Source organism: Bactrocera oleae, chromosome 2 (genome assembly GCF_042242935.1).
Source record: "Bactrocera oleae isolate idBacOlea1 chromosome 2, idBacOlea1, whole genome shotgun sequence".
Classification (NCBI taxonomy): domain Eukaryota; kingdom Metazoa; phylum Arthropoda; class Insecta; order Diptera; family Tephritidae; genus Bactrocera; species Bactrocera oleae.
Genome location: NC_091536.1, coordinates 80508271 through 80530636, shown reverse-complemented (window position 1 = coordinate 80530636; position 22366 = coordinate 80508271). Strand labels below are relative to the sequence as shown.

General features: G+C 37.4%; 1 protein-coding gene across 5 annotated transcripts in view; it reads right to left on the bottom strand.

Moving 5' to 3' along the window:
* Positions 1-350: 350 nt before the first annotated feature.
* Positions 351-22366, bottom strand: part of LOC106622674 (carcinine transporter) — a 32804-nt gene continuing 10788 nt past the window's right edge. For 4 of the 5 annotated variants that reach the window (XM_036370426.2, XM_036370438.2, XM_070105810.1 and 1 more), the window contains exons 2-11: positions 17590-18004; positions 9314-9432; positions 5146-5308; positions 4683-4859; positions 2735-2884; positions 1656-1883; positions 1377-1504; positions 1224-1310; positions 819-1153; positions 351-752 (exon numbers count right to left, since the gene is read on the bottom strand). In XM_036370426.2, the coding sequence (XP_036226319.1) occupies positions 654-752; positions 819-1153; positions 1224-1310; positions 1377-1504; positions 1656-1883; positions 2735-2884; positions 4683-4859; positions 5146-5308; positions 9314-9432; positions 17590-17891 (1788 nt within the window). In that variant the 5' untranslated portion in view covers positions 17892-18004 and the 3' untranslated portion in view covers positions 351-653. Of the gene's footprint in view, positions 753-818; positions 1154-1223; positions 1311-1376; positions 1505-1655; positions 1884-2734; positions 2885-4682; positions 4860-5145; positions 5309-9313; positions 9433-17589; positions 18005-19950; positions 20050-20407; positions 20741-22366 lie in introns of those variants that run through there. The other variant, XM_036370430.2, reaches the window with a different exon arrangement.

Genomic DNA, 22366 nt, shown 5'->3' with positions numbered 1-22366 from the left:
AGGCTACAACTTAGGCCAATGATCTGATCATTAAAACTGTTAGTCTCTATGAATGAAGTGTACGAAGTCCGAAAAAGGTTGTGATGGATGAAAACAGCAAAAAAACCTCCAAACTAGTTATATGACTTTAAAATGAGGTTGTTCGAGATTGTTGACACTCTTAAGTTAGCAAAAGAAATTATTGAACATATATTTACTGAATATGTGAGTATCTAAAAGCTCAGTTCAAAGTGGCGGCGCGGGAGCTCTGGTCTGTTATGGCTTTTGCGATAAAAAAATGGAAGGAAAAGTTTGACAGTTCCTTACGGTTGATACGAGCGTGTCTGTTTGACAAGAAAAAGCTCTTGAAGTTTCACGCCTTAACGCACTTTATTTTTTGGTAATATCAATTTCCCTTCTGTGAAATTTTTTAATTTTATATTTCCTCATATTCACAATTTATTTGTGTTAACCGAATAATAAAACTCAAAAGTTCCTAGATCACATGTACATAAATATAACAGGAGTAAGTCCAGCTTAACGTACACAAAACACACAACTTGTCATTTCATACAAAAACTAGTTTCACCTGGTGAAAATACTGCACAAATCTAAACATATTTTTTATTCCCCATATAAAACAACAAAAACAGCCACAATTTGGTTGCTGAATTTTAGGGAGCATACTTTGTTTGATTAAGGTGAACTTTCTCTGCAGGAATGTGCCGCGTCTCTTCCACTTTCGGTGGTGCCTTCGGCAAACTGAAGAATTTCTGTAAATAAGCACATTTAAGTGATTAATTAATTTTCACCCCTATTTGCATTCCACATGTGCTTACGTCATGCTTGCCAAAGTGCCGCGCCTCTTCCATTGTATCCGGCAACTTCTTGTGCAACGTCTCGGGTAGAAAGAGCGCACCGATGCCGCCTATGAAGAATAGGGTGCCCAGAATGTAATAGGGCGCTCTTATGTTCACGTGGGTGCCCAAGTAGACGAGATATGGCGCGAAAATGCCAACAGCATTCGCAAGAATCGTGCCCAGCGCGATGCCCGTTTGACGCATGCAAGTCGGGTATATCTCCATACTCTGCAGATTGACCGTGAAGAATGTGACCGCGTTGAGGAACTTGATGAATGTGGCCAGGCACACTATTACCATCTCATATTTGACATCTGAAAAATTAAAGAAATGTGTGTGAAGCGTGATATCTGGAAGCAGATAGTCACTTAAGTTTGGCTTTACCTGCCGCGAAGATAATAAGCGGTATGCAGACGAAGAATGAGATGAGGAAGGAGGTAGAATTCGTGAAGCGGCGGCCGTAAGTATCACCTGGAGCAAGGTAAGTGCATATATTTGGAATATTGTTTATACTTAAGATTTCTAACTGGCACTCACCCAAATATCTGCCCAGAATATAAGCGGGTATTTCCACCACGCTTTGCAGTAGAAAATTCAGGAATGGATTGCCACCCATACCCGTGCTGATCAGCACTAGCGTGAAGTAAGAAACCGCCACAACACACCTGAAAGTAAACGTTTTATTTGCTTTGTGGCAACTTCATATATGTACTTTAAATTGTGCCCTACAAATGGGCTGTGGCCCATTTTGTGCGAACACAAATAGCTAAAATAAAAGGTATAGAAGAATGCGTTGCACCTATTTTGCTGACCTACCAACTGAAGCCCATAATGGTTGTGTTCCGTGTCAGATGCCAGCCGCTGAAGAGCGATGCCATGCCGTATGTCATTTCATCCGCCTGTTGGTTGGTGTACATCTGCGTCAGCTCTTTCTCCGTCATGTGAAATTGGCGGCCATTAATTTTTGCAATTTTCTTAAATTGCGTGATCGCTTCGCCGTAACGGTGTTTGCTAATCAACCAGCGCGGCGACTCAATGACGTATCTGCGAGGAGAATTTAATTAAGATAGGCAAGCAACTATCTAATATATAGGTGTGCATATGTATGTTATGAACAAGCGCTGCAGATTCGAGAAATTATCAGAGCAACAACAAAAATGCAACCTCCATGTGCTGCAACAAAATGCTGCAGCTAGAAGTATATTGGCGGCATAACCATAAAAACTCTTGTAAACTTCATTTCAGTCCGTCTGATGGACAAGTGTATTTAGAAGCGCTCGCTGAAGGGTAGAACAAAAAGCGAAACGTGTATCAACGAAGTGGTGCGGTGTAGCGTAGCGTGGCGTGGCGGCGGCACGTGAAATTGAAACAATTGAATGAGTTTGATTGGATCCAGGGCAGCGTTCACCGGCCATTCGAAGTGATGTGATGTGATGCGATGCGCTCGAATGAAATTTACAAACGAAATCGATTTCAAAGCGCACAAATCGACAGTGCCACTGGCAAATCGTTGTCGAGTTGCCTCAATATGCACTAATACACGGACACACACACATAGCGGCGCACAGAGAAAGTCGAACAAATGGATTGAGTGAATGAATGACCGTTTGAATGCGCGAGTAGCTGCCGCTTCATTTGCTGCTCCCCGCCTTTCCCCTGTTTGCTTGCCACGCTACACACGTACAACTGTACGTCACGTCGTATGAGCGACGTTCGTGTTTCTGCAGTTAAACTGTAGCGGTACATTTAGTGCGATTTGCTAACGCTCCTTCTGGAACTCGATATGCATTTCTGTACAGATTGGAGATATTTGTGTTGTTGCACTCATCATTCCCGTGTAGTACGAGTATTTAGTATAAGTGTGTGTATGTATGTATGTGTGTGGGTATACGTACTTGAAGAAAATTAAAACTATTGCGGTCGGAATTGTTGTTAGCCACATGAAGGCAACCCAATCACGTAGCAACCAGAAGAGCAGCGGCATCAGCGATGTACCAATGGACCAGCCAACGCTTTGGTAAATTGAGATGGTGCTGCGGTCCTGCCTGCGAAAGATAAAAACAAGTAAATATCAAATACAATGTGTATGAATGTGTGTGTGTGTGTGTTGAGGTGAAAGTCGGCGGGTGGGCGCAACTTAAAGTGCTCAACGTGCACTAAGTAGTCAGCTAGTCCCACGAGCATGTTAAAATTGATAAGTAAGTGTGTCTACTTGTCAATAAACGAGAGATTTTTGGTTGCTGCTCAAGCAAGTATTAGTTTTGAGTACAGTAATTGTTTTTAATATTACCTTCGTAGTATTTTCAATCCCAAGCAGATTTGAAATGAAAGCTCGTGAAATCTAATTGATAAATGTATCGCATGCTAATATTCACAAATATTTTAATGTGTTTAAGCCAATATTAGTGAGAGGGAGATAGAGGAAGGGTGTGGAAGAGAGAAGAGAGACAGGTAAAGATTTGCACGTATCTTTTAATACAACATAATATACAAGTAAAAGTGCCTTGAATCGACTCACTGCCAGCTTCCAGTTTACAACTAGAATCAAATTTTTCCCAATATTTTATGCAATATCATCTGATCAAATTTAACTCGGCCTGTTTCATTTAAGCTCCGCACGCAAACCGAATCGATAAATATTTTGTCCCAGATTGGTACAACGTATGAAGTTTGATCTCCAAACGTCAATTAACGTGTGTTTGGCAGCTCTTTGTTTACGGCGCCAAAAGTTTGTGCTTCCAATGGGACCACCGCTACGGAATCAATGAAAATGTTGCAGAAGTGTTTTGAGGGGGTCTAATTTATGAAGAGCACAAGTTTTTGAGCGGCAAAATGCATACAGTGAATGTTAGGAAGTCATCGAAAAATTGCTCATGCGAGTCGTCCATGCATCTCTGTTATTGACGATAACATCGAAAAAGTTATAGAGACAGTGCTTGATGAGATCAAAGAGATAGCAGAGGATCTCAATATCTCTTATGGATCGACTCAATATATTTCGTTTTCGAGTATGAAGCGTGTCAAGGCTTGAATCTTACCAAAAGACTCGAATCTTTTGCAGAAACGATATCGAGTAGAGGTCGCAAAGGAGACGTTTGACTTCTTAGCAAGGGGCCCTAAATTTCTCAAACACATCATTACGGTTGATAAGACGTGGGTTCATGAATATGACGTCGGAGCTATTCAATCTAGCGAATGACACTGCAAAATTAAGCCGAATCTGAAAAAAACGAAACTACATTTTGAAAATGGTTGTTCATTGGCCTTCATGAAAAATATTAAAAAAATACACGCAATCTATTTTCAAAGATCAAATTGAGATTTTTATCCTATAAATTAAATTTTCCGAAGTAACTTAATCTCCATTTTAGACGTATGTCCAATAAGTATGATCCGCAAAATCTTGTTGTTGTTGTTGTAGGTCTTGACCAGACCAAAATCAGTACCCGGGCCAAACAAAGACCCATCTGTAATGAACACGAACTTTCGAAACGTCCATTTACAATAAATTTGTCACCCTGGTGTGTGGCATCATCAATGCTATAACTAGATATTGTTTGTATTTGGAAAGCTAGATTATGCTTTAAGAATAAAATGTTTGTCACAATATACAGCTAGAATCACAGTTCTCTCTGGTGTATAGCACCAACGCATCGAACAAGAAAAGAAATCGATAAAAATTCTTCTTCTTGCTCTCCTAGCCCTACGAAAAAATAAATCTTTAGTACGCAAATACTATATTTGTACGAGTAAATGTATATAGGATTGATTCCGACACAAAATTTAATTAATTATTTAATGAAGTATTTAATAATGTGTTTGTTGTCTTATTGCAACACTTACTCTCTTGATATTTCCATGCCAACAATCTGTGGCGCTTGGAACAAACTATTCACCGCAAAGCCAGTTAATCCCGTCCCGAAGAGGAACATATAATAGTGATTGGTGGTTACAATGGAGAACGATCGTCCCAGCGCGCAGCAACCGATGCTGATGTAGTAGATGAGGCGACGTCCAAAACTAAAGTAGTATGAAAGAAAAGTGAAAATAGAGAAGAGAAATGACAGTCAATGAAACGCCAAACAATGTTAAGAGAAGAGGGAGATTAAGTAGTTGCATTTGCAGCACTGGAGCCGAGAAACGCGTCAGCAGAAAAACATTTTCAATTATCCACTTGCCGCCGCGTTACTCAGCTTTACAGTAAATTTCTATTCAATCCAACTGTGGCCAACAGCCAGTCGACCAAACGCCGACATTAACGACTCCGCGCTGCAACTGTGGACTTACGAATTGTTGCTGCACTTACACATCACCCATTTGTCCCAGCACAAATGATCCGATGACTTCTGTCACACGTCCCACAACAAATGTGTTCGTCACATACAAATCCTTGGCGCACACCCAGTTCTCCTTGCTCGGTATGGTGGAGTCGTACCACGTCTGATCGTAGCTCCAACCATGCTGGCAATCTGCAAGATGGAAGCAATAGCAGGAAGGATGCATAAATGGCTCGGCAGAAGGCAACAATCGACAAGAAATATGTGTATAAGTGGTTATGTGAGAGGGGAAGTGGCGAGTGCAAGTGGGAAAGTGAGCTGGTTGTAAGAATGCAGTGAGAATTATGAGCGCATATAAATATGTATGTTTACGGAGGCGTTAGACTGGCTGTCTCCAGGGAACGCCACAGCGTCTGTAGCGCTACATCTTTATCGAAATGTACACATAGATACTATATACCGTTTACATGAGTTTGCAACTGTTTGTTAGTTGCTTTCCTCAGATTACAACAAAATGACGGCAAATCGACTCGATCCAAGACGCTGCATAACAAATCTAAACAAAACTAAATAGAACTCGAGCAGACCACAAAAGAAGCAAAGCGAAATATATTGAAACCAAAATGAAATTCAATGAAACGAAGTAACCGAAGCTAAGTTCGAGATTGAAGGGAGTTGAAGCGAGCGTTGAATTGTAAGTGGAAGTGGAAGTACAAGTGGAAGTGAAATGAAATCGCATCGCTGTTGTAAGTGAAACGCATTAAAGTGCAAAGTTGTAAAAAGTTATGCCCGAGCAAATGGAAAAGTTACTTTTCCTCGTCACACGCAGGCCGCCTTGTCTCCTTCTCTCTTTTTAAGGAAGGAGCGTGATGTCCTTCCGCACTCCTTGTCCGTCTACATTCATGTTGCTTTCTGCTCATTGATTTTGTTTTTATTACGAACATTGCACTTTTGCTCTCGGTTTTATACTTTTTGGTTCAATTATTGCTTGCCGTTCGAATATAAGTTTTCGCATTTTCACAATTTTCGAAGAACTATTTATTTGTGCGATTTGTGGAAAATTATCGCTGTTGCAAGTAACAAGTTTTTGAATTTTAATGTTGAATTTTTCGAAAACTATTATGCTGTGTTATGCGAGCTGTAGAAGAGCGTTTTGTGGATAATCCAAGAGTTTAAGCTGTCTGATTTTTTGTTGATGGCTTACAATGGAATATCGGTTGGTTATGGTTTTCTTGATGCTTTATTTTGCTGTAATTTATTTAGCATAATAAATTATTTTTTTATTATACATTAATTCGTGCGTTTTTTTTTCGAAAATTAAGACTTTATTGTGAAAAAATTGTTATACATTTAATGTTCAAAGTATTGCCCATCGGAAGCTACTATGTCTGCTCATCTTTCTGGCAGTTTATGGATTCCAAAAGAACTTCTGCGGCTTGGAGGTCAAGAAAGAATCGTACTCCGGTGAGGACATTCTGCATTGATCTGAACAAGTGGTAATCGGAAGGTGCTATGTCTGGGCTATAAGGCGGGTGAGGTAGAACTTCCCACCCACAGTTTTCCAAATAGTATTTAACTGGCCTTGCAACATGTGGCCGAGCGTTGTCATGATAAAAAATTATTGATTCGTGTCTGGTCATTTTTCCGCTTTGGCCTTTTTCAAACGAATCAATTGTTTTCGGTAGAGGTCCCCATTGATCGTCTGACCCGATTTCAATAGCTCATAATAGAGCACACCCTTGTGGTCCCACCAAATACATAGCATAACCTTGGCACCATGGATATTCGGCTTTGCCGTGGATGTCGATGATTGGCCGGGCTTCACATGCCATCTCTTGCGCTTTGGGTTATCAGAATGAATCCATTTTTTATCGCTAGTGGCAATCCGATGCAAAAATGACTTTTTTTGGTGGCGTTGAAGCAATATCGACGTTCGACGTCTCTTTGCTTTAATTCATAAGGCACCCAATTTCCAAGCTTCTGGATGAATCCTAATGAGTTTAATCGTCTGGAAACGGTTGCTTGATCAACTCCTAATACTTTTGCAAGTTCTTCTTGCGTCTGGCATGCATCTGCGTCGAGCAATGTCTCCAATTCTTCGTCTTGAAGTTTGTTTGGCTGTCCGGGTCGTTCTCCGTCGTCTAAGTCGAAATTGCCTTTTTTAAACCGTGCAAACCACTTTTGGCACGTTCGTTCGGCTAAAGCATGATCACCATAAACGTCCAGTAAAATACGATGGCTTTCAGTAGCACTTTTCTTCATGTTAAAGTAATGAAGAAGAACTCCCCGCAAAAACTCTTTATCTGGTACAGATTTCGACATTTTCAAATGAATGAAACAAATTGTTGTTCACGCTCAAACAACTAAATGACATTTACTGAAAACGATGCGAAATGACAGTACCTTTGAAATGAATATAGCCACAAATGAACACGACGCGAAATAATACTAGTAATACAATATTCAAGAATTGAGACTAAGTTTGTGAATTCAAAAATTTTAGATATTGTTTATCCTTAGCATTCTAAACAGAGTTTGTTCAAATACTTCCTTGATTATTTTCCTTCATTATCAGCAATGAATTTTTTTGCAAGTTGTTCGTTCGCTTCACGACTTTCTGACAGTTGTAGAATAAGCTTTACCTAAATGTATCAGTGTTGTATCCGATACAGTCAGAACTTGGAAAATTTAACTTAATAAGCGACCTTAAATTTTTCTCTATCGAAAACCACACATAAAAATATCTAAACATAAAAAATATAACTTTTATTTCCACTCGTTCTCGCTCATGTTTCAACTTTAGTGTACTATCTTCAAACTCATTCCTTCTCGTCGAATCAGACCCTATAAATTAAGCACCGTTTTGCAACTCTTGTTGTTTTGTTAAGCAAACTTCTGCATGTCTCACTCGTATTTTATGGATGCAAATTTTCGCTCATCGCCACAAGTCAAATACGTTTTTTCTCTCAAACAGCAATTGAAGCATTTCTTTCTTTCCACGCAGACTATAAATCAATTTGCCGGAGCTGTTAGACAGTCAATGTGTGAATGGTGAAAAAATCACAAACGCTTCTGCATATGTACCTATGTATGTATATGTTAAAGTGTGTTACGGTATGATAAAAAATGTATGGGAAAGTGGAAAACCTGAATGGGAAATAAACGAAATTAGAAAAGGATAACAACCCGAGGAGAGAAAGTGCATCAATGCTTTAAAGGAGTAACAGTAAACTAAGTTGTAAGTCATAACAAGATCAGATCCATATAGGTTCGATTTTATGATTGTTCTATTGTTATTTGAAGAAAGATAAGCTCTTTAAAGAAATATAAGCTCTACCTTAAGTAAGTTCGTAAAAAAAGAAATTGTTTCGAAGCATCTATTCTTCGCTAGCTAAGTCAAAAAGTGCCAAAAATTTTTATAAATTGTACAACTTAAGCTTGCTAAGTTTTAATATTAATTAGTCTTGATGTGGGATCAGTTATTTCAGCTGAATGTTTTTTGAAATTTTTCGAGTTTGTCCAATTTGCAGACTATGTTTATCTTACGTTCCTTCCGTAAATTTACTTTTATTACACCGTTCGGCTCATGGAATGAATATTTGAGTTCTGTTAACATTCTTTTTTGGGATTCAAAATGGAAATTCATTTTGGAAAAGTTCTAACTGTGAGATTCGTGTGAGATTCTGAGAGCCTTTTTTTATTTTTCAGCAACTGATTAGTGATGAGTTCAAGACGCTTTGTTGTTACTTGAGATCTGACAATAGGAGTTTTTCTGCCTTCACAGAGGACTAGCAGTCCAAGTGTATCAGCTATTGAACCCAACCTAACCTAAGTTAGTGGATAAATCTATGCAAATATCTTCGGCACTTTATGAAGTGGTTTCTAATAGAGAAGGTGTTAGAAACTCGAAGAAGTTCATCGTTTTACATCTTTTTGAATCTTACCACCTACTTGAAATTCGCTCTCTACATGCATTTAAGGAACTGCAGAACCCATTTGAGTTAAGTGAAATCTCACATGTCCCTAATGCCAGAACCGTTGTGTGAAAGCCAATGTTTGAGTTTTGTGGCATGTGCTAGAATGTCTGATTGTTTTCTGTTTTCTCTGCTTACATAAGACACATGTACAGTTACATATTGTTATGGCACCATATAAGTCAGTATAGGTGTATTGGTATAGCTCGTAGCCATTACTCACCTGTTACATTTGACTCGGTTTTATTCCAACGCAGCCAATCGTCGATTTCCATGAAATTTGCATTATACGAGTACATCTCGCAGTTGCTGTACTTGCTGGCGCCGCGATTATCCTTCTGTCTGCATGTATGTATGCGTGTGATTGACAGTAGTGTGAGTGGTAGCAGAAATGCAAATACAAATAAAAGAATCGAGTTTAAATTTTAATTTCCACCATGGGAGCGACTTATTAGGTGGAATAAAATGAAATGAAATGAAATCAAATAAAATAAAGTGAAATAACGGAGTCTAACCGCGCACTCGCTGGTTCGATGAACAACGTGAAAAGTCAACAATGAACAGATGAACAGCTGCCAATTGTTGGCGAACCAACTCACCTTGTTCTTATTCAAATAATGCTGATTCTTTTACGAAATGAAAAATGCTGCCATACATGCGTACATATTTAGATACATAAGGGCGGTACTTAATTTATGTTTAGTTTCTAAATGCCAATGTGAACTTTTAGAAAAATTATTGTAATATTGAAATTTATATTTGAAAAGTTTTATTGAATTATATTATTGCGGTTTGAATGGCAGCTTGTTCGGGAATTATACGGTTACCTTGGGCAGTAATCGGTGTCAAATTTCGTAAAGGTTTCTTGTTAAATAAAAAAGTGTTCCATACAAGGACTTGATTGTGATCGATCAGTTTGTATGGCAGCTATATCCTATAGTAGTCTGTCGGTGTTTCCGACAAATAAGCAATTTTTTCGGGGAGAAAAGGACGTGTACAAAATTTCAGATCGATACCTCAAAAGCTTAAAGGGACTACTTCACGTATATACTTCCCCCTGCGGGTAGGGGTAAGAATTTACCGACGGTAAGGCATGCCTGTCGTAAAAGGCGACTAAAAGCCAAATGCACAATGACTGTTATTTTATTTTGCCCAGAAATATCAGCATAGTAAATGATGTCATGATGAATAGTGCTATAATACTCAGCTTTAACTGATATTATAGACTTTAAAAGAGATTCCAAAAAAAAATACATCAAGTTCAAGCGACAAATGTCACCAGTAATTGAGTAATGGGTAGCTCAACTGGCAGTAGCTTCGGCTACACAGTCTTACCGGAGACTCAACTCTGGTACCACGGGGAGCAGAATGCCCTTGGACTTCGGTTCAATCTGCTCATTGGGTTCGGCCCTTTGGGGAGTATCGTGGTGGCTGTGGCTTAAACCTAAATGCTGGAAGAACTGAATTTTCAATTCAAAAGAGAAAGTTGCACAAGCAACTGGGTTCCGTACCCGAAAACGGAGAAGGTTTTAGGTCGGCCTCGAATCCTACCAAGATGGTCAGTGTACCCCTACACATTGGCCACTGGTAACTACATTAATACTTGTAATTACTCGGGTACTAAATTGCACCAAAACACTCACCACTTTCAAACGTTATCAATGGAAAAAGAACAAATATGGTTAAAAATGTATACTCGTATAGAGGATTTTCAAATCCGCTATTTTATTATCGTCTTTGAGACTATATACAATTATTTAAAATTAATTTAAAAAAAACGATATATATTTCCGGGGTGGCGCAGAACAGGATTCGGATGATGCGTATACGACGGCGATCGATCGAAAAAAAGGGCCGTATCCAGTCGTCGATCCCTTTTGTTGGTTGGGTAGAGTGGTGAGATCGTGGGTGTGTTGGTGGTGTGGTGTGTGTTGGTATCCCTCGGTGAATTGTGTAAAGTTGTATGTATTGGTGTGTGGTGTTTTCAGGAGTGGATGGTATTGTTGTAGAGTGCCGGCGCATCATCGGTGCTTCGTGTCGGTGGCTCCTTAATCGGGACACAGGAGGGGCTGCTGATCGTCGGTGCTGTATTGCCCGAGTAGATAGTGGTTGTCTACTTGGAGGGCGGCTGCGCGGGGCAGGCGGCCGACCGATGTCACGTCTCGGGTTGCGATGGAGCAACGTATGATGCAACCTGCCGCATATTTGGCACAGATTGACGGACGTGCACTCCTGAGTGTTATGTGCCGCTGTCAAGCAGTTGAGACAATGCCCATGAGCCTGGGCAATTTGCTGGCGTTGCATCGGTTGCATGGCGCTGGAGTAACCCCAGGTCGCGGCACATTGATAGCCGACCGAATAGCAGGCGTTGGCATAGGTGCATCTGCGTCCATAGTTATCTATGTAGAAAAGATTATTGGGCTTTATAAAGTTTTAAGATATAAGTTGAAAATGGCATTCTACAACACTTGGTAGCATGAAAGGGTCGTCATATTGATCGACTCGTTAGTTTATATATTTATATACTTATATATACGGATTGTTGTCGAGTTTGCGAGTTATTGTCTTTTCGTTTTTTCGTCGATTTATTGAAACGGTTATGAATTGCGTTTTCGGGATTATGATCGGTTTATCGTTTATCATTTGCTTTTTCGTTTATATCTGCGGTTGGTAGAAAGCACAGCTTCACGAGCGGTCTGGTTAGCGTTCCGCTTTGGGTACGGAGATCAACTACTCTTGTATGACCGTCGGAGCCATAATGTAGCTTTTCTATGCGACCAAGCCGCCATTCGGTAGGGGGTAGACAATCATCATGAATAATGACACAATCTCCAAGCCTTGGTGTTTGTTCAGGAGTCTTCCAACGGTATCGTTTATGGAGATCCTTTATGTATTCTTCTTTCCATCGACGGCTGAAATCGTGATGGAGAATTTTAATTCTTTCCCAGCGATTTAATAAGGATAGCGACTCCACGCCTGGCTCAGGTATGGCCAGAATGGGTGTTCCTTTGAGAAAGTGCCCTGGAGTTAAGGCTGTGAAATCGGAGGGATCTTGCGAAAGGATTGTAAGAGGCCGTGAATTGAGAACGGCTTCAATTCGAATTAATAATGTCGTGAATTCTTCGTAATTGAATTTGTAATTTCCAGCTACTTTTTTGAAGTGGGATTTGAAGCTTTTTACAGCTGATTCCCATAAACCACCCATATGAGGAGCGCTTGGGGGGATGAATTGCCAAATAATGCCTTGTGGTGCGTACTTTTGTACGATCTCAGGTGAGACTTGTTGAATAAAGTCCACAAACTGTTTTTCGGTGGCTCTTTGAGCGCCGATAAAGGTTTTACCATTGTCGCTCATTATCTTCGATGGAAAACCGCGTCGACCGACGAAGCGAGCAAATGCCGCAAGGAAAGCCTCCTTTGTCAGATTAGTACAAAGCTCAAGGTGTACTGCTTTTGTCGTAAAACAAACAAAGACAGCCACATAGCCTTTCATCAGAGTGGGAGACCTTAACATGGACGCCTTTATTTGAAAAGGCCCAGCAAAGTCGACACCTGTGATGGAGAAAGGCAGAGCGAAGTTGCAGCGTTCCGGGGGAAGTGCTGCCATAATCTGTGTTCTCATCTTTTGCTTGTGCGTGGTACAGATTTTGCACAAGAAAATGTACTTCTTTATTTGGGGCTTAAGTCGGGGAATGTAAAATTCCTGGCGGACCATATGTTGCATGAGGCGATGTTCGGCATGAAGCATTAATATGTGGATATAATTGATGAGTAGTGTGGCAAGTCGAGACTTCTCTGGAACAATTATGGGATGGCGTTCGTTATACGTTAGGCTTGAATTGGCATGCCGACCATTCACACGAAGAAGACCTTTCGTGTCGAGGAATAAGTTTAGAACTAAGAGGAGACTTCTCTTGTCAATAGGTTTTGATTCTCTCAAAAGTGATATATCGCGCATCGCGCGCTTGCGTAGATGCGATAAGAGCGACCTTTGCTTTTTGTAAGTCTAGGTGCATCACTGTATCGCATTGGGAGTGTAATGAAGTTACTCCCTTAAGTTTAATTTTGAGTCGCTCTATGAACTTGAGCATGTAAGCGATTACCCTGAGTGCTCGGGGATACGATGAAAATCGTTCGAGGATGTCAGTATCATCCACTGTTGTGTGAAAATAGTCGATTTTTCGACTTTCTGAGGCTCTTTATATTGCGCATGGGCGATTGTGGCCAAGAATCGGGAGATTCTGTTAACCATCGGGGGCCATTCCACCAGAGGGTGGTGGTGGCAAGATGCAGGGGTTTGCATCCTCTTGTACCTAGATCAGCAGGATTGTCAGCACTGGCTACATGTCGCCAAGTGGCTGATCCTACTAGGTCAAGTATTTGAGACGTTCGATTAGAAATATACGTCTTCCATGCATGTGGTGGTTTTTCTAACCAGGCTAGTACAATTTCGGAATCGGACCATAGATATAATTTATATTGTGCCATGTTTAAATGCGTTTGTACGATGGACACGAGTTTGGCTAGTAGTAGCGCTCCACATAATTCAAGTCGTGGCAGACTTATTGTTTTTAAAGGAGCCAATTTTGCTTTTGCTACTAGTAAGTGGCATGTGGTCGCAGTGTCATTTTGTGTGCGAACATATATAGTTGCGCAATATGCCTTTTCAGAAGCGTCACAGAAGCCGTGTAGTTCGACTTTGTGCTCTGGGGCATAATTTACCCATCGTGGGATTTGTATCTGTGAGATATCGTTTAGATTGTTTGCAAACTGGGACCACTTTTCTAAACGATGTGGTTTTACTTTTTCGTCCCAGTCGGCCCCATCTAGCCATAATTCTTGTATTAGAATTTTTGCTTGTATCATAACTGGCGAAAGCCATCCTGCGGGGTCGAAAAGTTTCGCCACAGAGAATAGAATTTGTCGTTTCGTAATGGTGGATAATGCAGATATTGACTCTGTAGTGTATGAAAACTGGTCAGATATCGCATTCCATTGGATCCCCAGAGACGACATGACCATGACGACCAGCAGTTTTCGTATTTGGCGTAAGCCGAAGATTTGAAATTTTCTGGTAGATCTGAGTCGTCAGATTCTACGATTGCGTCATATGCAGCTTGGAGACGTTTCCAAAAATTGTCAAGATTATCTTTTTTGATTTCTAATACCGATTCAGAATTTTCTTGAATCGGCGAAGATGAAAATCGAGTGCAGTATCGTATTAGACTGTCACTCTCAGCAATGAATTTAGTGTAAGAAATGTCTACCCCTCTTTTGCTTTGTAGCACCTTGCTTTGAGCGTGTAGCTTCTGCAGATGTACATGGACTTTTATCATCTGAAATCATCTTTGGTACTTTTAACAATTGAGATATTTTTGATTCTTTTGAGTCTGAGCTCATTTAAAAAGGTTTGCCGAAATAAATTAAAATATTTTCAGTGTAATAAATATAATATATTGAAAACTCTTTTAAGAAAAGAAGATTTTATTTTTCTTATATATTTATTTATTTATTTTTTTTTATGAATAAACCTAGTGAATCAATGACGTTAATCTTCGTATTAACTCGTATGAGTAACTGAACTCTTTTAAGATAGTAGGAGTTTTTAATTTGATTAAGTTGCAAAAATTCGCGTATTTAGTTCGTACCGTTCGTATTCACTCGCGATATTTTTTTATTTTTTTAAATTTAATATTATTTAATTGATTATTAATAAACGCAAATGTTTTTATTTTTAATTTCATTTGTATGTATTATTATGCGTCCGTGATTCCTATAGGGTATACCTATAAGCGGATCAGCTGATACATATGTACTTGTCGTTATGCGCAATTGAGAGCTGGTCTTAGAGATCAATGCGCTTTGTACATATGTATGTATGTATTATATTATGTTTTGCGCAATCCTGCTTGTTTTTGTTGGTCAAAGAACAAGGGGTATTGCGGAATATTTGCCAATGTGGACTTTGAAGCGAAGTACGTATGTATGTTTGTAAACCTGTGCCGGTATATATATGTACGCAGTGCGAAAAGACCGCGAAAAGGAGAATAATTGACCGCAGGTATTCTCGTAAAATGTATGTATATATGTATGAACGCTGTGCGGGAAGAGCGAGAAATTGCAATTGGTAATGTGCCGATATTTCACCGTATGCACTTATGTATATATGTATCAAATTATGATCTTGTACACGTATATTAAAAGATAAAATTGAATTTATGTATGTACATATATGTATTGCTCTTGGCAATTATATAAAATGTATTTTCAAATATATATGTATATGGTTGTTGTTAGATTAAGTATATATGTAAAAATGTATATGTGCATATGAATATGTGGTATATTGTATGTACGTATGTATATATTTTTGTAAATTAAAATGCATACATGTATTTATGTAAATTTTTGCTTTTTTTTATGTTTTCTGTTAGGTTCTCAATTTGCCTTAGCTTACTTGGTTTGACGCAATCCTGCTTATTGCTTTGTTAAGCGTAAGGGGTATTGCTGGAAATGTTTGCAAGTGAATACTTGAAATATTTTGGTGTGTTGTTGGAAACGTAAAGTGTGTTTTTAATACACAAATGTAAGCATACAAGGAAATCACCCTATTTTTCGATACACGTATATATATCTATATATATAAGTATATATATGTAGAGGTATATATATAATATGTGCCAAACTGTTTTCGGCTTTTTCCGTAAATTAAACTGTAAATTGAGACAGTTTGGTGTACCGTTATATTTAAATATTAATTTCGTTTTTTATATGGGAAAAAAAACGTAATTTGCCATACATATAGACATGTAAATATACTCATTAAGAGGAAGCGATACAACTCACTCTGATTTCCTGCAGGGGTTGTGTTAGATATAACGTAGACGTTATAAGGTTTGGTTGTCCCAGCTGTTGGATTATGTTTTTTGGATCGCGCCAGCTTATTTGATTTATGTTTTGTATTAAGATTCGCGCCCGTTTTGTTATTTTTATTGTTTTATGTGTTTTTAATATTTATTGCACTTTTATTATTATTATTTTTTTGTTTAACAGCATGATGTGTGAATATGCACTGCACTGCACTTATTTTGCACTTATGTATGTACATATGTATGTTTCTTTGGTAACAGCACTTTGTTTTAACTAAAGCGTTTTTTTTTTCATTTTTGGTAACTGCACTGTATTTCTTCTTATTGTTTTTTCCTGTTTTTCACTTATTTTTGGCCATGAAAGGCTGTGAATCACTTTAGGTTTTTTTTTTGGTTTTTTTTTTTTAAACACCCATAGTGCCGTCCACTAGGGGTCGAAGGACCATAATTACTCGGGTACTAAAGTGCACCAAACCATTCACCACTTTCAAACGTTATCAATTGAAAAAGAACAAATATGGTTAAAAATGTATACTCGTATAGAGGATTTTCAAATCCGCTATTTTATTATCGTCTTATTTATTTAAAATTAATTTAAAAAAACGATATATATTTCCGGGTGGCGCAGAACAGGATTCGGATGATGCGTATATGACGGCGATCGATCGAAAAAAGGGCCGTATCCAGTCGTCCAGTCCCTTTTGTTGGTTGGGTAGAGTGGTGAGATCGTGGGTGTGTTGGTGGTGTGGTGTGTGTTGGTATCCCTCGGTGAATTGTGTAAAGTTGTATGTAGTGGTTTTTTCAGGAGTGGATGGTATTGTTGTGGTGTGTTGGAATGTATCAGTGTTGCTTGTGAAGTGGTGTGAGGTGCTTGTGCAGGGATGTTTGCTAGGAAGGCTTATAGCTCATTTAGCCAACTTGCAAATAGCTCGTATTATTTGGGGCGCATTGTTTTGATACGTTGTGTTTTGGAGCACCGTGAGGTAAGGCCGTCGGCGGCAGGTACTCACGTAAAACACATCGGACGTTCACGTATATACTGGTCAAATGCACTCAGCTCATCAGTTATATACAGGGTATGTAATATTTTTTAAATCAAAAATTTGGGATTATCTCAATAATGAGATTAAAAATTAAGTTTTCATATTTAAATCCAAGATTGAAAATATTAAATTTGGATTTGAATGAACGTAAAAAAATGTTAATCCTCAAGCAACTTCTTTTTTTATTCTTAATTATATGCTTAAAATTAAATTTTTTATTTTTCAATCCGGTAGTTTGAATTAAAAATTAAAATTATCATTTTATTCGACTTTTGGGACTACATTTTTATTTTTATTTTTTCATCGGGTATGTGGGATTAATTTATTTTTTAATTTATTAAAAAAAATTTAATTCAAATGTTAATTCAATTATTTTTTTAATGCATTATTTGCAAACCTGGTTATGTATATACTTTATAGGGTCTCCGTATTCAAATTTACTATACCCTGTTCCGAGTCTAAACATCTTTCTATGCATTTAAGTACAACCCTCATAGAAAAATCACGTATGTATACGCCAATACACCCATACTTATTTGCACAAACCCGAATTTGCATTGTGCTCATATTACTATGCGCATACTTACGTCGGCAACGTCATACGCCGCCACTCATCCAGCGAGTAGTTTGTCAGCTCCTGCCCCGGCACGGTGCACCAGTGCTCCGGAATGTCGAGCGCCAATATGATATTCATATATATCATTGAACCGGCGGCGGACAAAGCCAGCACGAATGTCATGTTGTAGATGAGTTGGAAGCGTCCGTGATTGCCGACGCGCTCCATGATCTTCTGGAAGGGATCATTTGCTTCCGACTCATCGAAGTCGTCCTCCCTATCCTTTGACACAATTGGTTTGTTGACATCGCCATTCTTTTCTTCATTCAACATGTTTTTCTTGCGTATTTGTGGCTATGTGTGCATCTAGCTGTTTGTGAGTGTCACTTCAAATATGGTGATTTGCCTAAAGATAGCACTGCGCTTCAGTAATAGACAATGATGTTCTGGAAATAAAATTGCATTTGTATAAGAAAGGTTGCGAAACGCAAGGTGACATATTGATTTAGTACCCATATTAAGCTCTTGACTAAAACGAAGCTATGCGCAATAAAGTGAAGTGCTTTACTGATTTATGAGCGTTATAATTATTGAGGTGTTTAAAGGTTATTTTTAAATGTAAGCACTTAGAATACAATCAATGATATTAGTGATTTTATGAATGCGCTTTTATATATGTTAGTAACTCACTTTTTTAGTATACCACTATTGTATAAACTTAATGAAGAATCTTTAGACTTTAATCATATTCAATGAGAAACATGTTCAAAGATATTTGAACCACTATTATCGCTAATATTCATATGGCAGAATGGAATATAAGTATTGTTTTTCCTACACGTTCTGCTACCAGACTTACCCAACATTTAATTATTGTAATTTTGCTGTGTATAATATTTTTTTAATTGTGTTTTTACTCAGAAAATCATTATTTCTACACATTATCCGGTTTTTTAACAAATATAATCACACTTTTAATAAATAATTTTCAATCAATTCAAACAATCAATTAGTACCTACTTCCACAAAAAAATGCAATCGGACAGTACTAACTTAGCTTCTTTTATATCCGAAACGTTTGCATAACAATAAACCAAACTAACTGAAATCATTGTATTCGTCCAATAATATCATGCTTTTAACTACATATCGATATCACTAATTTTTGAAATGGTGTGTTATGATACAATATATATACGTTATAAGGTTAAACGGGTAGTCAAATAAATCGTTACGTCAACCTGTTCATTGTGATATATATAATACTATATCTATTAGGGTGGAACGAAAAAAAAAAATTTTATTTCGTAAAAAATTTTTATTTCGTAAAAAATTTTTGAAGCTGTGGAGAGTCCTCTTTCTGGCCAATTAAAAGTTATCAACTTAAAAATGTTTTGTGTGGTCATTATTGGAGTTTTAAACGACAACATGCTTTCCTTAAGCGTTAAAATAAATTTTGAGTCAAAGTCACATTCGGTAATTTTTATATAAATGTAAAGAGTTTAAACCAAAAATAATTTTTTTTGTCCAAAAAATAATTTTAACTCGAAATTTACTTTAAAACTTCTCCATGTTCATGAGCCGATACCTGAGCATTTTTCAGGCAGATATTAGAGATATCCATAAGTTATCTTTTTATTAAATTTTATTGTTCCTTTATTCGGTAGCGACGGTGTTGTCGACTACCGCGGAATTATGTTACTTTAAATAAACACAATTTGAGTTCCGTTCTAAAACTGATTTATCAAAATTACATTTCGCTTATTTATAATCTACTATTACTATTGCCGCTACTGCCATTGACGCTGCTTTTCTAAATATCTGCTGACGCCTAAGCTTTTGTAAGGCATTGCGTTACACGGTCGGTGGCTACTGCAAGGTGTTGAATTGCGGCTGTCGGTCATCCAGTTCATTTGAATCATGCGCGATCAAATTGCATACATTGCAGTTTTGGCAGCTCAAAAGACTAGCTTAATTAACTTTTGTTAACTTATATATAATATGGGTACTGCCTCTTCTGTAGTTTGTCAGTTTTATGAGACGGAGCCTAAAACTCCCGAGCCCCTGTTGGTAGATTAGAAATAAGACGCTGAGATTCACTTATTCACAAACATAACAGGTAGCACATCGCATTACTGGCGCCTTGCACGCTTCTTGAATAAGGTAATTGGACCTATGTGCGTTCTTATGAAAGAGATGGGGGCACACCAGATCATAGGTCGCAGTGCACTCTTCAATAAATATCCTATTCTATTCTATTCTAGGGTGTATATTAAAAAAATAATCCCATTAGTTCAACTAACTTTTAACTGGCACCTAACATTCTCACACATTCTTCATAAATTATCGATAAATATGGGCTAATTGACTTATATGTACAGTTTTTACTCACCGGCAACTTCGTAATGTTCAAATTTCTTCAAATAGTATTTTAGAAAATTTTTAAAATTTTATATTTTTGGGGAGAACTATATATTAGGTATATATTAGGCTGTAAAAAAATTATTTAAACAATTTGAAAAATTTCAAAACATTATAAATTAGGACGATAACTTTGTTTCACGTAGAATTTTAGAAAATCACAATTCTGATAAATACGAATACTGATAACTACCCAATAAGTAATAAGAATATTTTCTTCGGTTGATTGGCAAAATACTGTGTTACTTTTATTAGCTATAATTTTAAAAAACGCAAACCGGCAGATTAGCAGTATTTTAAGGCAAATTAAGCAATATTATACGAGAAATTAATCAATTATGAAGGTTGGTAAATTATTTAACTATATTAATTGGTACGAACGATAAATTATAGTATTTTAGCTTAACTGCCGATTATTGGTAATTTACTTTGTTTTTATCACGCATTTTGTGAGTGATTTTTTTTCGGATATTTCACTTGTGGTGCAGTAAGAAATCGTAGCCGCAAATGGTTTGCGATTTACAGTTTCACAATTTGATACAGTGTTTGTTGAGGCATTGCAAAGTTAATTTTTTCAAAACATTTATTTTCCGGAAGAAAGAAGTTTATTTTAGCACGTTGATTTTATTACAAATTTTACATACAGAATGTACAGTTCGTGTACGCACTTGAGAAAAATATGGAAAGCAATCAAAACTTTCCACGTTCACTTTAAAAGCTATTCGAACACGTTATCACATTACAAGGTACATTTCAAATGACCATTCATTTATCACCTTGGCAAATAATGCACAACTTGGCAATAGGTGATATAATATTATATATAATTATGAGCACTTAGCGCCGTCTCGTTGTTGCAGCATATATATCTGTTTGATAAGTAAATTGAATTGTTTTACTATCGCGCGGCGGAGTATTTGTGTAAAAAGTGCTCTACCGCTACCAGACACTGTCTGCATAACATCGGTACGCAAGCAGATAGTACTTTCTTCTCGTTATGTGTCAGAATGTCATTAAAAAACGCTTGGCTTTCCACTCATTCCTTCTGCTCGCTTAAGCAGTCGTAAGTGTAAAAATCAGTAGTTTTGTGTATGAAAATGACGGGAGCTCCCGTGTATGCTATAAATAATAATAACATAAGATAACACAATGTCTTGTTAATAGTAGTCAGACGACTATTATAAACTGTATTACTATAGAAGAGAAGATTTGCTAGAAGCAGTTTGGATATAGGAAAGCAGTTATTTTCATACATAGCTTCCATTTATGGTTCGTTCATGTATGTGAATATAATCGGGGTGAGCAAAAAATTGCAAGAATTCTATTTCAAGAAGTTTTGTCGGAAATTCGGAGTGTGTACACTTAAGTGTGTATATTCCTATGAGTTTTAAAAATGAACTTATATAATATTAATAATTTTGACATCAAGGCGTATTTTAGATATTTGTGAAGTTTATCTACGAAAATACATATACGATGTACAACACATTAGGGTGTTCGGAGGTAATGACGCCAAAACCAATTTCAATCATTGCAGAGATTATCGAAAAACTCTCATTGATTACGCGATCTTTTGCTTATGTGGTGAGCGTTGCTATAGTACTCAGAATATTCATGTAATGTAATGGACATGTATTTTATAAGGTACTAGCTATACCCTACGCGCTTTGCTATGCTACCAATTTAAAGAAAATTGAAGGAAAGTCATTACATAAATATTCCATTAATTTTGAGTTAATTTATTGACTTTGTTCATTTGTCGAAAATTTATAATACCAACTCAGAAACATTCTTTGGCTCATGCACAACAACTTTGATAACAAGATCATCACATGATTCTATAAAGGACATATAGGCAAACATTCATTTATATATATGTATGTAGCATATATATAGTATATATATATATGTTATTTTAAGACGAAATCCACTTAATTTATATCATATAAGAAAGGTTTTTAGCATTAGTCTGTATTGGCTTTTATTGGTTAATTTGTTGTTCAATTGCCTCACTAAATTTAAGTATGAACTTACGATGTTTGTTGCAGAAACATGACTTTCGAAATTTGCGGTCTTCGTTCACTCTTTGTGTAATGGGATTTCTTCATTTTTTTGCAACATGTTCTCGACATACGTCGATATGTTTGCGGATATTATTATTTTTAGGGCGTTTCTTTCATTTCTGGGGTTTTTGTATGGCAAAAGATATTGGACATTTCGTTATTTAAATTAAGCAGTGTTAATGCATGGTTTTGAAATATATCTACGATATAACTCTGTTTGGTAAAAAGACTTGTAGCTCGTTATAAGACATTATCATATATTTTGCGTTTGTTTCTGCAGCTCAAACGTCGCAAGAGAAATGTGGGCAAAGAAACATACTTTTC